We start from the raw sequence: 19,496 nt of genomic DNA on the forward strand, positions 1-19,496 counted from the left end.
GCAACATCTGGGTATCTTTATTGTAGACGTTTCGCCATCCAGTGGCTTTATCAACACAAATTCTACACCATGGCAAACAGAGTGCCTTCACCAAAATCACACCTACACCAGTGGAAGGAGACAACTGTGGCTGAGATGTATCTCTTCTTTGCCACAGTAAAGCTATGCCACATGTGTATAAGCACAGTGTCAAATCATACTGGTCAACATACCGCCTGATTGCAACCCCAGGATTTAGTGATATAATGCGAGCGAATTGATTTGTGCTACTATTATGTATACTACACTTCTCAGACAAAACCAGACCTGACAGAAACGACAGGTTATATAAGATTAGGAATGCGTTTGTGTGTCTGAAAGAGAAATTCAATATGTATTTTTATCCCTTCAGGAAGCTTGTTATTGATGAGTCTTTGATTCTGTTCAAAGGAAGACTCATTCAAGCAGTACATACCAAGCAAGAGGAAACACTTTGGTATAAAGTTATTTGTGCTTTGTGACTGCTACAGTGGTCTTGTATCGGATATTATTGTGTACACTGGAGCTTATACATTGCAAAATACCAGGAAGTTATTGAGCATCTCTGGTGATGTGGTTAGAACAATGATGGAACTATATCTTGGTAAGGGGCATATATTATACACTGATAACTGGTACACAAGCCCCTCACTCAGTGATGCTTTGCGAGTGAACATGACAGATGTGTGTGGCACAGTGCGTGCAAATCGTAAACATATGCCCAGGTTTGACGCTGGCACTCGTAGAGGTGAGGTGCAGGCGTTTGCTGCCAATGACATCATGGCATTTCAGTGGCATGACAAACGAGATGTCACACTGTTGTCATCAGTTCACCCTAGCGAAATGACGAACACTGGCAGGCAGAATAGAGAGACCAATGAACCCATTCTAAAACCTGCAGCTGTGATTGATTACACCTCCAATATGCGTTCAATGGACAAATGTGACATGCAGATTGGGTTTGCTGATTGTGTTTGCAAGAGTTATCAGTGATACATAAAACTTTTTTCATCTTCTGGACATTTCCATGCTCAATGCTTATAATATGTATAAGATGAGGACCAGAAACAAACCACCATATGGAGAATTTTGTTTGTCTGTCATCAGACAAATAGTATTCAAGTACCAAGGAACAACAATTGCAATAGAAAACTGCCCACTAAATTATCAACAACTACTTTCTCATCTGAAGTATGGTGATCACTTCCTAATACAACTGCCTGCTACTGCTTTCAAGAAAAAGGCTCAGAAGAGGTGTTACATCTGTGCACATACAAAAAAACGCCCACAACAATGCAGAGACACTCGTTTTATGTGTGAGGAGTGTAAAACACCACTGTGCATGACACCATGTTTCAAAGAGTTCCACAGGCTGCAGAACTTCTAGAAACATTCCCTGTGACTGTATATGTGTATATAAATATAGAAAAATAGTAATAAACAATATTTTATATCGTTCGTTTGCGTAAATAAGCTTTGTAAACAATGCAGTGACAACAGTGTTTGTGCAGTTATTGTGTAGTAAATAAAGAGAAAACTTACAAAATAGTGCTCATACTGGTCTCACAGGCCATAAAAGTTACTTGAAAGAAAATAATTAAAAAATAATAGAAAAAAGTAGAATAAAAGAAAATAAGAAAATACCGGGTGACCAGCAGTCGGAGATGATGCCACATGTGGCTCATTTTCTGTCAACTTCACGCCCCCATATCTCGGTAAGTATTGATGGCAAAAAAAATTGTTTAGCCTATATTGTTCAGAAAAAAAAAACTATCTTTTCATAAGAAAAAGTAATTTTTTTTTGGGGGGGGGGATTTCTTGACCCTGAGAACGAGTCTGGGAGAGGACCTGTTGACCCTGAAAGGGTTAATGGGCAACTTGCATTATTTTTGTACAGTCCCACAGATGTGCTCTATTTGTATTTTGGTCAACATCAATATCGTTCTATGTATTGACTGTAATAGTGCACTGATGTCAGTGTAGAGTTAACTTAAGAATTTGGCATCATAGTTCAGTACTGATGTGTTCCTGTTAATCCTGAGGACTTTTTTTTTTTTACATGGTTAGCTGTGTAATACTTGTGTGTTTATGTAATATTATTGGAACTTATGGTGTCAATCTCTGGCTTGTGGAAGAACAAAGGAGACTGCAGAGCCAAGAACCATCAGTGGGGAGAGGGCACCTTGTTCTTTCCCCCTAGTAGTGTTTCCGAATGCAACAAGTTTTGTGTCCAGATTTGGAAGATACATAAATAACCTGCACTTAGCAGACAAACTTACTGCAGCATTTCTGTCCAAACTGGACCATTAACAGCCACACTGAAATGAGGAAGGAAGGAGAACAGAATAAAAATGAGAGGGGGGGGGGGTGAGGGAAAGGAGAGGTAGAATGGGAGGAGAGAGTAGTAGTAGTAGTGCAGAAGTGGTAGTGTGTGGAAATAAGTAAATCACAGTAGTGGAAAAATAAGGATATACTAAGGGCAGAGAGTGTAGTGTTAGTGAAGAAATAGTATAAGTTATAGTGGTGTTGCTCCATAAGAACAGGTGAGAGAGGAGGGCATCACAGAGACAAAACCAGGACTAAAGTTCATGTTATTAATGTTATGTGTAAGGAAAGCTTCAACATGATGGCATCTATGAAGGTTAGAAGAAAGGTAGACAGTTTTAGCAGGGAACTAGTTAATAGTATGACTGTGACCTCTAACATGACAGAAAAGAGCAATGTACGAGAATGGTATACAATACCGACAAGATGAAAACTGAGACACATGTGCAACATCAGGTTAGAGTATGTATATTTATAGATGGAGTAGTAATTGAAGTGAATGCTCAGGTCTTGGCAAGAGGTGTGGGGTTAAAAGATAAAGAATCTAACACAAAGTGGGAGTTGTCAGTTGCTCTTTGCTGATGACAGTGTGCTTTTGGGAGATTCTGAAGAGAGGTTGCAGAGGTTGGTTGATGAGATTGGTAGGGTATGTAAAAGAAGGAAGTTAAAAGTAAATATAGGAAAGAGTAAGGTGATGAGGATAACAAAAAAAATTGGGTAATGTAAGATTGGATATCAGATTGGAGGGAGAGAGTATGGAGGAGGTGAATGTGTTCAGATATTTGGGAGTGGATGTGTCAGCAGATGGGTCTATGAAGGATGAGGTGAATCATAGAATTGACGAGGGGAAAAAGGCGAGTGGTGCACTGAGGAGTCTGTGGAGAGAAAGAACTTTATCAGTGAAAGAAAAGAGGGGAATGTGCGAGAGTATAGTTATACGAACGCTCTGGTATGGATGTGAAGCATGGGTTGTGAATGTTGCAACAAGGAGAAGGCTGGAGGCAGTGAAGATGTCATGTCTGAGGGTAATGTGGTGTGAATATAATGCAGAGAATCTGTGGTTTGGGGAGTTTGGAGATTAGGTGGTGTGGGATTACCAAAAGTATTATTCAGAGGGCTGAGGAGGGGTTATTGAGATGGTTTGGACATGTAGGGAGGATGGAACAAAATAGAATGACTTTGAGAGTACAGTGGACCCCCGGTTAACGATATTTTTTCAATCCAGAAGTATGTTCAGGTGCCAGTACTGACCGAATTTGTTCCCATAAGGAATATTGTGAAGTAGATTAGTCCATTTCAGACCCCCAAACATACACGTACAAACGCACTTACATAAATACACTTACATAATTGGTCGCATTCGGAGGTGATCGTTATGCGGGGGTCCACTGTATACAAATCTGTAGCGGAGGGAAGGTGGGGTAGGGGTTGGCCTAGGGAAGGTTGGAGGGAGGGGGTAAAGGAGGTTTTGTGTGTGAGCATGTTAGACAGGAGCGAATGGAGACAAATGGTTTTTAGGACTTGACGTGCTGTTGGAGTGTAAGCACGGTAACATTTATGAAGGGATTCAGGGGAACTGGCAGGCCGGACTTGAGTCCTGGAGATAGGAAGTACAGTGTCTGCACTCTGAAGGAGGGGTGTGGATAAGTTGCAGTTTTATAACTGTAGTGTAGGCATGCCTCTTGCAAGACAGTGATGGAATGGATGATGAAAGTTTTTCTTTTTTGGGCCACCCTGCCTTGGTGGGAAATGGTCAATGTGTTAATAATAATAATAATAAAAAATGAACAAATGCACCAACTACTCCAAAATTATATCCTCACCTGCTTTTACTATTTCTGTCTTAATCCTGTCCATCTCAGCAAAATTATATCCTCGCCTACTTTTATGCCTCATGCACTGGTAAACTCTGAAGTTTGTCTCATTCATCTTAGTCTAGAAAGCATGACCTCTTTCTTCTAAGAGGCCAACTTCTTTTATCATGTTTTGTTGGTCCACTGGCATCAGTTTGGAATAGTTTTAGACTATCTGAAATGTTTTGTCTTTTTCTTCCTTGGTTGTAAAATATAATTTTTATGTTCATTTGTCTTTTCTTCAGATGCAATGGTGTTTGAGGATGCAGGCTCATTAGGCTCAGCAGTATCAGGGCAACAGTCTCCTGAACCAGCTGATCAGTCCAAATCGTCTGCGGAAGATGGTGGAGGTGGCGGGGGTAGCTCCACCGGTAGCGTCTTAGCTGGAGGTACTGTGGGTGTGACAAAGCCTAGTAGGAAGGAAGGTGGTAAAAAGTTATTACGTGAACGTGCTTCAGTGTTTTCTATGTCCAGGGTTACTTTACGATCTCCTTCAACTACCACAGCAGGTTCTGGTAGTCGAATAGGGAGTGGGATTAACAGCAGTGGGGTCAGTGTCACTTCTTCCTCCTCCATCACTAGCACCAAAACCACTCCCACTTTTACTCAGGATTCCATCTGTTCTGAAATCCAAACTGCTGCTGCTACAGTGAACACTAGCACCACTAAAGGCAGCAACATGTGTGGCACGAGCAACAACAAACCATCCCGTCGCACCACCTCTCTGCTCAACCTGTTTGTGGCATCCACTTCCTATGCTGGTATGTGGTTGGTCATTGTGTTCTTATGTTACAGGCTCTGTGGCAACATGTTTCACTTTATATGATATTATTTCATGTTATTTCTCTAGCTGTTCATCTATATATACATATATATATTTTTAATCTGTTGAGAATAGTATGATTAAGAAGGTAGTAGGTACAAGTATGAAAGACATCCCTCTTTCATCTCATGATTGTCTTTCTCGTACTCAGGATGCTGTTAAAAAGAACCTGCACTGCAAACATCTGCTCTGTATGCTAGGATGATTTTTTTTGGCACATGTGTGCAACATGTGTGTTGTGTGCTGGTGGGTGGGTGTGATTATATGTAATTACCAATTGTAATTACATATTTAAATCTGCAGGGGAAGGTGAGGAGGGAGCCAGCTCTTGTTTGTCATGCCTCTTAATGTTTTAACTGACTGGTGTGGAATAGCTCCATCATATCTGATTTTAACCCCTGTGTGGAGTCCACTTCCGCTGCATCATTGGTCAGTTCATTGTACATATTGGCCACTCTTATGTTGAAATATTTTTTATATCCCTGTGGCCATATGGTTTATTTTTGTATGTTGCAAAGTACAGTATTTTGTATGCTGTTATCACACACCCTCTTGTTCTTCATTCTTCCTTGACAGATAGCTTAGCTCTCACTTTCTTTGTAGCTCACTTCCCTCAGCTCCAGCAACAGTTTGAATGCAGTCTTTAGGATTTTCAAAATTTCTCTTTATGCCTTAGCAGGTGAGAATTTCTGCAAGTGCTGCAAATTTATGATTGGTTCACATGTATGAGATAATGTTTTGAACATGTTTACGTTCCTGAATACTACTAATGTTTGTAAGCTTATCGTGTGCTGCTGAGGTTATGCTGTTTGTGAGCTTCAGAGAATAGGCCTGGAGTAAAGTGCTTCCATAACGTTTTTTTTTTTTTTCGTTTCTCAGTTTTCCATTTTCATTAATTCAACTTCTGCAGCCTTATTTTATCCTCTTATGAGGATATAGCATTAGTAGGTTAGCATTCTTGCAAAGAAGAATATGTAAGTTTATTTTTGTTAGGTCATTGATATATACTTAGTGTTTCCTGTGAGTGAACTTTGTGGGACTCGACTAAATAATTTCATCTTGATTCATTCCTTTTAATATCTGTATGGTGTTGTTCTCTTATATAATACCCATTGTTATTGGGTCATGCTTTTTCAATTGATTAAGTAGCCTTTTATGCTACACTATCATTTTTTTTTTTCTGTGATGTGCAATCCGTTCATCCTCTCTTACCTGATATCTTTTAGATTGCATCATTAAAAGCATCCTTCCATTTTTGAATACTGGTGTTCTGAGAGGCACTAGATAATTAAATATTTAACATTTTTTTTTTTTATCAGTTTGCTCATTGCACATACTGGGGATACTGGCCTGTAAATCAAGGCTTCCTTCCTGTCCTTACTGTCTTCTGTTGTCTGGCATTCGCCAATCGCTGATTTGTTAAAAGTTCTGTCTGAGTGACTTGTACTTCATTTTGGCTCTGTTATTCATGTTGACTGGTCTTGATGTAACAAGTTCCATCATTAATCTCCTGACTGCCTCATTGGTTATTTTAATGTCTGATGATTCCACTTGGGTTATCCTCCTTTCTGTTTTTGGTACTAGCCATTGTTTATTTGTACATACACTGTGGGCTTTTCTCTTAACCTTGGTATACTTCCTAATATAATTTTTTATGAGTTTCACCTTCTTTTCTTAGAGTTATCATCTGCCCTAATTGTCTTTTTTCTTACGTGGCACTTAAGTAATGTTGCTTCTCTCGTCTTTTTTTTTTTTTTTTTTTTTTTTTTTAAAAAGTTGGTCGTCTCCAACCGAGGAAGGGTGACCCAAAAGAAAGAAAATCCCCAAAAAGAAAATACATACTTCATCATCATTCAACACTTTCACCTCACTCACACATAATCACTGTTTTTGCAGAGGTGCCCAGAATACAACAGTTTAGAAGCATATACGTATAAAGATGCACAACATATCCCTCCAAACTGCTAATATCCCGAACCCCTCCTTTAGAGTGCAGGCATTGTACTGCCCATTTCCAGGACTCATGTCCGGCTATATAAAAATAACCGGTTTCCCTGAATCCCTACACTAAATATTACCCTGCTCACACTTCAACAGCTCGTCAGGTCCCAAATACCATTCGTCTCCATTCACTCCGGTCGAACATGCATGCTTGCTGGAAGTCCAAGCCCCTCGCCCACAAAACCTTCTTTACCCCTTCCTTCCAACCTTTTCGAGGACGACCCCTACCCCGCCTTACTTCCCCTACATATTTATACACTCTCCATGTCATTCTACTTTGATCCATTCTCTCTAACTGACCAAACCACCTCAACAACCCCTCTTCAGCCCTCTGACTAATACTTTTATTAACTCCACACCTTCTCCTAATTTCCACACTCCGAGTTTTCTGCATAATATTTACACCACACATTGCTCTTAGACAGGACACTCCACTGCCTCCAACCACCTCCTCACTGCAGCATTTACAGCCCAAGCTTCACACACATATAAGAGTGTTGGTACTACTATACTTTTATACATTCCCTTCTTTGCCTCCATAGATAACGTTTTTTGTCTTCACATATACCTCAACGCACCACTCACCTTTTTTACTTCATCAGTTCTATGATTAACCTCATCCTTCATAAATCCATCCGCCGACACGTCAACTCCCAAATATCTGAAAACTTTCACTTCTTCCATTCACTATTCTAAACTATTTTTTTTTACTTCACCCAAAGATATTCATTTCTTACTCATCTAGCTTCCCTGTTCCCTATTAATTGTATATAGCCCTTTTCTTGCTCTTCTGCTCCTGAAATCTGTCTCCTTCAACTGATAATTGAACCATGGGTTCTTTCAGTATCCTAGTCCCTGTAGGTTGGTTTAAATTTCTCTGTCACCTACTTGAGTTTTTTTTTTAACACAGTGGTTGTCTCCCACCAAGACAGGGTGACCCAAAAAAGAAGAAACATAAAGTTTTTCTTCTTTTTACATTTAATAATTTATACAGGAGGAGTTACTAGCCCCTTGCTCTTGGCATTTTAGTCGCAACTTATGATAGAAGTGGCTTACAGAGGAAGGATTCTTTTCCACTTGCACTTCTTTCAACAAACCAGCCGTATCCCACTGAGGCAGGGTGGCCCAAAAAGAAAACAAAATTTTCTCCTTTTAAATTTAGTAATATATACAGGAGAGGGGTTACTAACTCCTTGCTACCAGCATCTTAGCCGCCTCTTACGACATGCATGGCTTACAGAGGAGGAATTCTGTTCCACTTTCCCATGGAGATAATTGGAAATAAACAAAAACAAGAACCAGTAAGAAAATGGAAGAAAACCCAGACATACCTGAAATCCTACGCCAGTAATCCTACCATCATGTAAAACAATTACAGGCTTCCATATTACACTCCCTTGGCGGGATGGTAGTACCTCCCTGGGCGGTTGCAGTCTACCACTTCTTATTGTTTATTATTTTTAGTTCTTGATAAATTACCCATTGAATTCAGTGTTTACCTGTACTAGGGTCAGAAAATGGCTCAGTTTTTCTTATGCATCTTATGTGTGCATCAGTTTCTTTGAGTCCCCATCTTCAGTTTTTAACTTCACTTCCAGGTAGCAGAGCTATTAACATGTCTTCCACTCTTACACATGTATTCAGGGTCTGGTATGTACACTAGTGCACATTAGTGCATTTTTGTATACATATGCATATACTGTGTTCATAAAGATAATCGTCTTTTCCTGTGAATTGACTTGTGTAATGTGTCCCTAATCCTATGGATTTCATTAAATTGGCATTTGAATTAATGTGTGTAATGTGCCTCTACTACCTCCTTCCTTAGTGCATTTCATTTGCTTGTTTCTTTCACTCAAAAGTTCATTTTTATATATCTGGCTCATTTTGGTATTTAGTTGTGATTGGTGCTTTCAGTCTTGGCCTACCTGTTTCATTCTATTTCTGCTTTATGTACACCTACATATCTTATACGTATACAGTGGACCCTCAGCTAACAATGGCATCAGCTAATGTTAAATCCAGCTAACGATACATTTTAACGCAAAAATTTAGCCTCAGCTAACGCTAAAAAACTCGCCCAACGCGATTCGCTCGAGATGCTTCCACCTGTGGCCTGAGCATGCCTCAGTTGTCCCGTGGGTGCCAGTGTTTACAAGCCAGCCAGTGCGGTTGCATCCACGCATACAATCGGAACATTTCATATCACAGCGTTTTTAGTGATTGTACCTGCAAAATAAGTCACCATGGGCCCCAAGAAAGCTTCTAGTGCCAACCCTGTGATAAAAAGGGTGAGAATTAGTATGGAAATTAAGAAAGATTTTGAAGGGTTTGGGGCTAACCCTGAAATGCCTATGCCAGTTGTGGAATCCATTGTGCCTACTTCAAAGATTAAGGAAATGTGTGCAAAGTGGGTTGAACTGCAAACCTTTATGGATGAAAATCACCCTAACACAGCTATTGCAAGCCATGCTGGTGACTATTACAATGACAATGTTGTGCCCCATTTTAGGCAAATTTTAAAGGAACGGGAGGTACAGACCTCTATAGACAGATTTGTTGTGCGACAGAGGTCCAGTGACTCTCAAGCTGGTCCTAGTGGAATTAAAAGAAGGGAAGTAACCCTGGAAAAGGACTTGACACCTCAAGTCCTAATGGAAGGGGATTCCCCTTCTAAACATTAACAACTTCCACATTCTCCCCTCCTCCCATCCCATCAATCATCACCAGATCATCAATAAAGGTAAGTGCCAGTTTGTGTGTATTAAAATTGATATTTCATGTGGTAAAATTTTTTTTTTCATACTTTGGGGTGTCTTGCACAGATTAATTTGATTTCCATTATTTCTTATGGGGAAAATAATTCAGCTAACGATGCGCTTTCAGGAACGGATTAATATCGTTAGCTGAGGGTCCACTGTATTTACAGCATATCTGTCTTCGCTTAGGTTTCTCCAGTGTTGTGAAGATGTAGCTCCTAAATTCTAGTCTCACAGCTTGGTGACTAGCCTAGTATCAAATCCCCTTATCATTAGCATGTACTGTATAGCAGTAGTAGACTTACAGCCTGAGTCAAAGATTTGCTGTTATTGAAAGTTCCATGTAAACTTCTTATGAAAAAGTTTAACATTCTTTCACAGCCATTGTGACCAGCCACTCTTGACACTGAGTTAGCATGTATTGCTGCTACTCTCACCAATTGAAAGAGTTTTTGAGAAACTAAAAGTTTCATCCCTCAGAGTCCAGGTTCATACAAATTGTTTTGTTGGTTTGGATTTGTCTTACAGCAAAAGTTTGACCTTTTATTTTTATAGGTTCATTTCTAGGAGATAGCTCTCCTTAAACTTGCTGAAGTGATCAGTTTCCCATAGTAACTGAATTTTCATAGATTCTGATATAGAAAGACACTATTATATTGCCTTCACATATTTATTGTGTATTATCCTGAAAGAACACTTCTTAGGGTCTTACAAATTCTTATGATGTTTATAGTGTGTGTTGCTGCTGCTGCTGCTATGCCTCTGTTGAGCAAAGTTTCTGGCAGTAAGTTCAGTATTATGACTGCTTTTTGGTCTTTCTTTTTTCTTTCTGGTATTGGAAGTTGTTTCTCTCTCTCTGGGTGTTAGTACAGTGTTACTGGCTTTCTCCTCTCTTCCTTCAGTCTCGCTCATCGTGTACTTGTTCAGGGGTTGAGCTCGAGAAGCCATTGTCATCTCTACAAATTCAGAAGGGATCACATTGCTAGAGGTCCCTTGAAACTAGAAACTGCAAATACTTGCATAAAATTAAGTCTCCACAACAAATTTCATTTCAGATTTGTGCTTATTTTGTTTTTCCAAGATTCTCTCTCTTAAAATGTACTATTATATACCTGGAGAGGGTTTCAGGGGTCAGTGCCCCAACTGCCCAGTCTGATTGATTAAAGAGATTGTTATTGACATTCAAAAGCAATAATGAGAGGAATATAGAGATTTGGGTGTGGGAGAGCCATTGTATCTGAAAAACATTGGCTAATTAAAACTGTTCATTGTATTCCTGTTAGGAAAAGCATTGGATAATCAAAACTCCCAAAAGAAGAAGGCCACAAATTTGGAGGGATGACATTACAGTACCATTCTTGTAGCTTAACTGTGCTATCTTGTGGTAGAAAAAATAGGGATTTTATAATTGCTATAACCTCCATATTTCTCTACCATGTGTTACTTTGAAAAAATCTGCACATTATATTGAGATAATTTACTGAAATATGCAGTGTATGTCACTTCATTACTGTAGTACATTTTTTTCAGCTTTAGATTATATTTTAGAGTGTTTCTATTTGGTTGAAAAGAAATGTAATATCTTAGAATGCTTTTATTAATTTATACATTTTTAATTCATTTTCAAAGAGCATTTATAAATTGAATCATCAATATATTTATTATTATTTGTCTATTATTATTATTGTTATTTTTGTTAGGTTGTATAGTACAAAGGTAGGTGTGTGTGTGTGTGTGTGTGTGTGTGTGTGTGTGTGTGTGTGTGTGTGTGTGTGTGTGTGTGTGTATGTGTGTGTGTTGTATAGATGGATGCATCAATGCCTGCATTTTTAATATCTAGAAACATACATACTAATACATGTTGCACATGTTGATGTACACTAAAAGACATTAGAAAAAAAGAGAGAAAACCAAAGAAACAGATAGTCTAGATTATAATTTGAGTCTGTAATAAAAACTGTAATTGTTTAATAGAGGGTAACTGTACATCATAGCTCAAGTATTATATCCAGTGTTAAAAATTAATAAGCTTACCCTCTTGTTTTAAGCTTGTCAGAACATTAATAAGAGTACTCTTGTTGTAAGCTTGTGAGAACATTAATAAGAGTACTCTTGTTGTAAGCTTGTGAGAACATTAATAAGAGTACTCTTGTTGTAAGCTTGCGAGAACATTAATAAGAGTACCCTTGTTGTAAGCTTGTGAGAATATTAATAAGAGTACTCTTGTTGTAAGCTTGTGAAGAAACATCATGTGCAATATAACTGATGGTGGGGGGTATTTAAAAATAACTGGTATGTGACTAATATTACTTACAAAATACTATCAGCAACTTAAATTATATTTATTATAACTATTGCAGCTTTTCACTTTGGGTATTTAATATATAATTTTTCAGAAAGATTTTTACATGGGAATTGCTTTCATTGCTCTCTTGCATTAGAGTACTGGATTTTGAGCAGTAATTTTATGAAGTGATAGGGTTTTAATTATTAAAATTAAAAACCGAAGGCTGTGACTTTATGGGAAATAAATGAAATAATGATGTACTGGACCAGGTTGGAGGGTCATTGAACTGATGTATGCAGACTTCAGGCAGGACAGTTGTTGAATGAATGAGTCAAGACAAAAAGTATGATTGCAGAGGAATAAGAAGGATCTGGGAAGAGTAGGGATTGTGTAGACCCAGTGTTTAAACTAAAGCATGTAAATGAACAATACTTAGAGGTAAGGAACTGTCACATTTATCATTTTGGAAAAGGCATATGATAGGATATATATATACACCTACCATCCGACTTACGACCTGCTCAACATATGTCCACTCAACTTACGACCGTGCATCTGGCAGCTTGGCTGGGCTGGCTGATGCATACCCCTGTACAATATTTGACAATACTTGGGGCGGCATTGTGTCATGCAGGCAGCATCAGTTTGAGTAACCCTGTCCTATCAGCAGCATCATACTGTATTAACTGTACTAACTGGACAGTAAATTTCACCATGGCCCCTAAGATGAAGCCTGAATCTTGCACTATTTGTTTTCAGTGTTGCACATAAACCTGTCTGTTTCTGTCTGCCTGTATATCTGTGTGTCTGTCTGTCTACCTGTGTGTCTTTCTGTCTACCCGTGTGTCTCTTTCTGTCTACCTGTGTCTGTCTTTCTGTCTGCTTGTCTGTCTCAGAGCCACTCATTAAGAGTGTAATTCGTCTTGAAGGTGCCATATTAATAATGATAATAACACAATAATAATCACTGAGGTGCATTAAATGTTTATAAAACATTAATATAGACATTTTGCTTAATCCATCTATGATTTTTTTTTAAATTATATAATAAACATGCTACATAACATATAACATATAAATTAACAAATATGAGATGTTTTTCTGGTCGGCTTGACAGAGTGAACAGAAACCATTTGTGTCCGGGCTGGTAACAACAACAACAACGTTTGTTTACATAACTCGTGAACCTTCTACCCTCTCATTCTCTCTCCTTTATTCATTTAATCTTGTTTACTCGCCTCTCACTCTACATTAAGACTACAGATATTTTAAGGTTAGTAATGAGTGTACACGATTATTATATTATAGTTTAATAATATTATTATTAATATTAGTACATATGTATTATTGTAATAATAATAATAATAATATTAATTTTGGGCACTGGAGCACAGATCCACTGTATAGCACTTTGTCTGTTTTTTTTTTTTGGTTATCCTAGGTAATTTATACTATGTATGATAACCTCACTTACGTGTACCTGAGAGAGAGAGAGAGAGAGACAGACAGACAGACAGACAGACAGACAGACAGACAGACACACACACAGACAGACACACACACACACAGACACACACACAGACACACACACACACACAGACACACACAGACACACAGACACACACACACATACACACACACAGAGACACATACAGAGACACACACACAGACACACACACACACACACACACACACACACACACACACACACACACACACACACACACACACACACACACACACACACACACACACACACACACACACACACAGAGAGCCAGCCACATTCAGTCAGTCAGTCAGCCAACCACCCAGCCAGCCGGATATGTATTACACATGTTCCAGAGTTGTTTCTCTTTACTTAGGGTATAAGTTATACTACATTCTGGCAGGATGACACTACCAGTGATATTCTCTCAGTCCACTTTGTTGACAATACATAAAGATAACAGTAACATATGATACTATATGTGATGTAAAATTTACAATACAGTTCACTACCATGTATACATTATATAGAGTACATAAATAATTAAAATATAACAATAGTTTGGAGGGATATGTTGTGTATCTTTATACGTATATGTTTCTAAACTGTTGTATTCTGAGCACCTATGCAAAAACAGTGATTATGTGTGAGTGTGGTGAAAGTGTTGAATGATGATGAAAGCATTTTCTTTTTGGGGATTTTCTTTCTCTTTTGGGTCACCCTGCCTCGGTGGGAAACGGCCAACTTGTTGAAAAAAAAAAAAAAACACAATAGAAGTAAATTATGGTAAAAAGAAAGAAATAATGATTGTACATTTCATTACAGTACTATGTAGGTAGTTTAGTTAGGAAATGTTTGACATTATGCCCTACCCAGTATGTCGGCAATTTTCAAAGGTTCGACTTATGTCCATTTTGACTTACGACTGGTTGGTCGGAACCATGCTTGGTCGTAAGTTGGATGGTAGATGTATATATCTTTCTTTCGTTCTTTCAACACACCGGCCGTATCCCACTGAGGCGGGGTGGCCCAAAAAGAAAGAATATCCCCCCCAAAAAATACTTTCATCATCATTCAACATGTGAAAGGGTTCGTGGAGATGTGATGATTGGAGTTAAACACAAGTCGTTGGGTGTTAATGCTTATATTGAAGACTGTGATAAGGTAGAGCTCAAACTGCCTGTCCTGTCGCCTGCTAGGACTACGGGGAACTGAGGCTGATGCAGCGCATCCCACGCACTCATGCGGCATCACGTGACATCACACAAACTAGCCACAGGGCCTACGAAGGGTTTGTGTATGTAAAACATATAGTATATGGTACTAACTATGATACTCAGATAACATATACAGTGGACCCCCGGTTAACGAACTTTTTTCATTCCAGTAGTATGTTCAGGTGCCAGTACTGACCGAATTTGTTCCCATAAGGAATATTGTGAAGTAGATTAGTCCATTTCAGACCCCCAAACATACACGTACAAACGCACTTACATAAATACACTTACATAATTGGTCGCATTTGGAGGTGATCGTTAAGCGGGGGTCCACTGTACATATACAGGGGGTCAGCAACTTTGCTGACAAATACTTCACATCACTCACACACACAATCACTGTTTTTGCAGACGTGCCCTCAGCACAATAGTTTAGAAGCATATATGTATCAAGATATACAACATATGTCTCCAAACTGCCAATATCCCAAACCCCTCCTTTAAAGTGCAGGCATTATACTTCCCATTTCCAGTACTCAAGCCCGGCTATATAAAAACAACCAGTTTCCCTGAATTTTTTTTTTTTTTATTATCACACTGGCCGATTCCCACCAAGGCAGGGTGGCCCGAAAAAGAAAAACTTTCACCATCATTCACTCCATCACTGTCTTGCCAGAAGGGTGCTTTAAACTACAGTTTTTAAACTGCAACATTAACACCCCTCCTTCAGAGTGCAGGCACTGTACTTCCCATCTCCAGGACTCAAGTCCGGCCTGCCGGTTTCCCTGAACCCCTTCATAAATGTTACTTTGCTCACACTCCAACAGCACGTCAAGTATTAAAAACCATTCGTCTCCATTCACTCCTATCAAACACGCTCACGCATGCCTGCTGGAAGTCCAAGCCCCTCGCACACAAAACCTCCTTTACCCCCTCCCTCCAACCTTTCCTAGGCCGACCCCTACCCCGCCTTCCTTCCACTACAGACTGATACACTCTTGAAGTCATTCTGTTTCGCTTCATTCTCTCTACATGTCCGAACCACCTCAACAACCCTTCCTCAACCCTCTGGACAACAGTTTTGGTAATCCCGCACCTCCTCCTAACTTCCAAACTACGAATTCTCTGCATTATATTCACACCACACATTGCCCTTAGACATGACATCTCCACTGCCTCCAGCCTTCTCCTCGCTGCAACATTCATCACCCATGCTTCACACCCATATAAGAGTGTTGGTAAAACTATACTCTCATACATTCCCCTCTTTGCCTCCAAGGACAAAGTTCTTTGTCTCCACAGACTCCTAAGTGCACCACTCACCCTTTTCCCCTCATCAATTCTATGATTCACCTCATCCTTCATAGACCCATCCACTGACACGTCCACTCCCAAATATCTGAAAACATTCACTTCCTCCATACTCTCTCCCTCCAATCTGATATCCAATCTTTCATCACCTAATATTTTTGTTATCCTCATAACCTTACTCTTTCCTGTATTCACTTTTAATTTTCTTCTTTTGCACACCCTACGAAATTCATCCACCAATCTCTGCAACTTCTCTTCAGAATCTCCCAAGAGCACAGTGTCATCAGCAAAGAGCAACTGTGACAACTCCCACTTTATGTGTGATTCTTTATCTTTTAACTCCACACCTCTTGTCAAGACCCTCGCATTTACTTCTCTTACAACCCCATCTATAAATATATTAAACAACCACGGCGACATCACACATCCCTGTCTAAGGCCTACTTTTACTGGGAAATAATTTCCCTCTTTCCTACATACTCTAACTTGAGCCTCACTATCCTCGTAAAAACTCTTCACTGCTTTCAGTAACCTACCTCCTACACCATACACCTGCAACATCTGCCACATTGCCCCCTTATCCACCCTGTCATACGCCTTTTCCAAATCCATAAATACCACAAAGACCTCTTTAGCCTTATCTAAATACTGTTCACTTATATGTTTCACTGTAAACACCTGGTCCACACACCCCTTACCTTTCCTAAAGCCTCCTTGTTCATCTGCTATCCTATTCTCAGTCTTACTTTTAATTCTTTCAATAATAACTCTACCATACACTTTACCAGGTATACTCAACAGACTTATCCCCCTATAATTTTGGCACTCTCTTTTGTCCCCTTTGCCTTTATACAAAGGAACTATGCATGCTCTCTCCCAATCCCTAGGTACCTTAGCCTCTTCCATACATTTATTAAATAATTGCACCAACCACTCCAAAACTATATCCCCACCTGCTTTTAACATTTCTATCTTTATCCCATCAATCCCAGCTGCCTTACCTCCTTTCATTTTACCTACTGCCTCACGAACTTCCCCCACACTCACAACTGGCTCTTCCTCACTCCTACAAGATGTTATTCCTCCTTGCCCTATACACGAAATCACAGCTTCCCTATCTTCATCAACATTTAACAATTCCTCAAAATATTCCCTCCATCTTCCCAATGCCTCTAACTCTCCATTTAATAACTCTCCTCTCCTATTTTTAACTGACAAATCCATTTGTTCTCTAGGCTTCCTTAACTTGTTAATCTCACTCCAAAACTTTTTCTTATTTTCAACAAAATTTGTTGATAACATCTCACCCACTCTCTCATTTGCTCTCTTTTTACATTGCTTCACCACTCTCTTAACCTCTCTCTTTTTCTCCATATACTCTTCCCTCCTTGCATCACTTCTACTTTGTGAAAACTTCTCATATGCTAACTTTTTCTCCCTTACTACTCTCTTTACATCATCATTCCACCAATCGCTCCTCTTCCCTCCCACACCCACTTTCCTGTAACCACAAACTTCTGCTGAACACTCTAACACTACATTTTTAAACCTACCCCATACCTCTTCGACCCCATTGCCTATGCTCTCATTAGCCCATCTATCCTCCAGTAGCTGTTTATATCTTTCCCTAACTGCCTCCTCTTTTAGTTTATAAACCTTCACCTCTCTCTTCCCTGATGCTTCTATTCTCCTTGTATCCCATCTACCTTTTACTCTCAGTGTAGCTACAACTAGAAAGTGATCTGATATATCTGTGGCCCCTCTATAAACATGTACATCCTGAAGTCTACTCAACAGTCTTTTATCTACCAATACATAATCCAACAAACTACTGTCATTTCACCCTACATCATATCTTGTATACTTATTTATCCTCTTTTTCTTAAAATATGTATTACCTATAACTAAACCCCTTTCTATACAAAGTTCAATCAAAGGGCTCCCATTATCATTTACACCTGGCACCCCAAACTTACCTACCACACCCTCTCTAAAAGTTTCTCCTACTTTAGCATTCAGGTCCCCTACCACAATTACTCTCTCACTTGGTTCAAAGGCTCCTATACATTCACTTAACATCTCCCAAAATCTCTCTCTCTCCTCTGCATTCCTCTCTTCTCCAGGTGCATACACGCTTATTATGACCCACTTCTCGCATCCAACCTTTACTTTAATCCACATAATTCTTGCATTTACACATTCATATTCTCTTTTCTCCTTCCATAACTGATCATTCAACATTACTGCTACCCCTTCCTTTGCTCTAACTCTCTCAGATACTCCAGATTTGATCCCATTTATTTCCCCCCACCGAAACTACCCTACCCCCTTCAGCTTTGTTTCGCTTAGGGCCAGGACATCCAACTTCTTTTCATTCATAACATCAGCAATCATCTGTTTCTTGTCATCTGCACTACATCCACGCACATTCAAGCATCCCAGTTTTATAAAGTTTTTCTTCTTCTCTTTTTTAGTAAATGTCTATAGGAGAAGGGGTTACTAGCCCATTGCTCCCGGCATCCTTTCACTAAACATTACCCTGCTCACACTCCAACAGCTCATCAGGTCCCAAAAAGCATTCGTCTCCATTCACTCCTATCTAAAACGCTCATGCATGCTTGCTGGAAGTCCAAACCCTTCGCCCACAAAACCTCCTTTACCCCCTCCCTCCAACCTTTTCGAGGACGACCCCTACCCTGTGTTCCTTCCCCTACAGATTTATACGCTCTCCATGTCGTTCTACTTTGATCCATTCTCTCTAAATTACCAAACCACCTCAACAACCCCTCTTTGGCCCTCTGACTAATGCTTTCATTAACTCCACACCTTCTCCTAATTTCCACACTCTGAATTCTCTGCATAATACAGTGGTCCCTCGATAATCGTAAGGCTCGATAGTCATAATTTTAAAAAATCGTAACTTTATTTTTGTCAAAACATTGGCTTGCGAATCGTCGTTTGACTCGTGAATCATTGTTTGACTCGTGAATCGTTGTTCATCCTGGACACGTACACATGGGTCCGAGCCGCCTCGTCCTCCCTTCCCAGCCAGTGTGCCATTGTTTACCAGTGAGTGACGGTCCCCTCACTTGTTCATACGAAATATTTTATAATATTCCATTAATTTTAGTGCTTGCAACTGCTAAATAAGCTACCATGGCTCCAAAGAAAGCTCCTAGTGCCAGGCCTTTCGTAAAGAAGGTGAGAAATACAATTGAATTCAAGAAAAACATCATTGAACAATATTAAAGTGATGTACATGTGGCCGAACTGGCCAGGATGTATAACAAACCTCATACAACCATAGCTTCCATCGTGGCCAAGAGAAAGGAAATCAAGGAAGCTGTTGTTGCAAAGTGGGTAAATATGCTGACAAGAATGAGATCTCCAATTCTCAAAGATGTTGAGAAGTT

The 19,496-nt window shown here is 39.5% G+C and overlaps 1 protein-coding gene across 1 annotated transcript in view; it reads left to right on the forward strand.

Moving 5' to 3' along the window:
* Positions 1-19,496, forward strand: part of LOC128689238 (F-BAR domain only protein 2) — a 528,956-nt gene that overhangs the window by 65,470 nt on the left and 443,990 nt on the right. Inside the window, 1 exon segment of the mRNA XM_070086397.1 lies at positions 4,442-4,957. Within this exon segment, the coding sequence (XP_069942498.1) occupies positions 4,442-4,957 (516 nt within the window).

This window comes from Cherax quadricarinatus, chromosome 18 (assembly GCF_038502225.1).
Source record: "Cherax quadricarinatus isolate ZL_2023a chromosome 18, ASM3850222v1, whole genome shotgun sequence".
In the NCBI taxonomy this organism is placed as follows: domain Eukaryota; kingdom Metazoa; phylum Arthropoda; class Malacostraca; order Decapoda; family Parastacidae; genus Cherax; species Cherax quadricarinatus.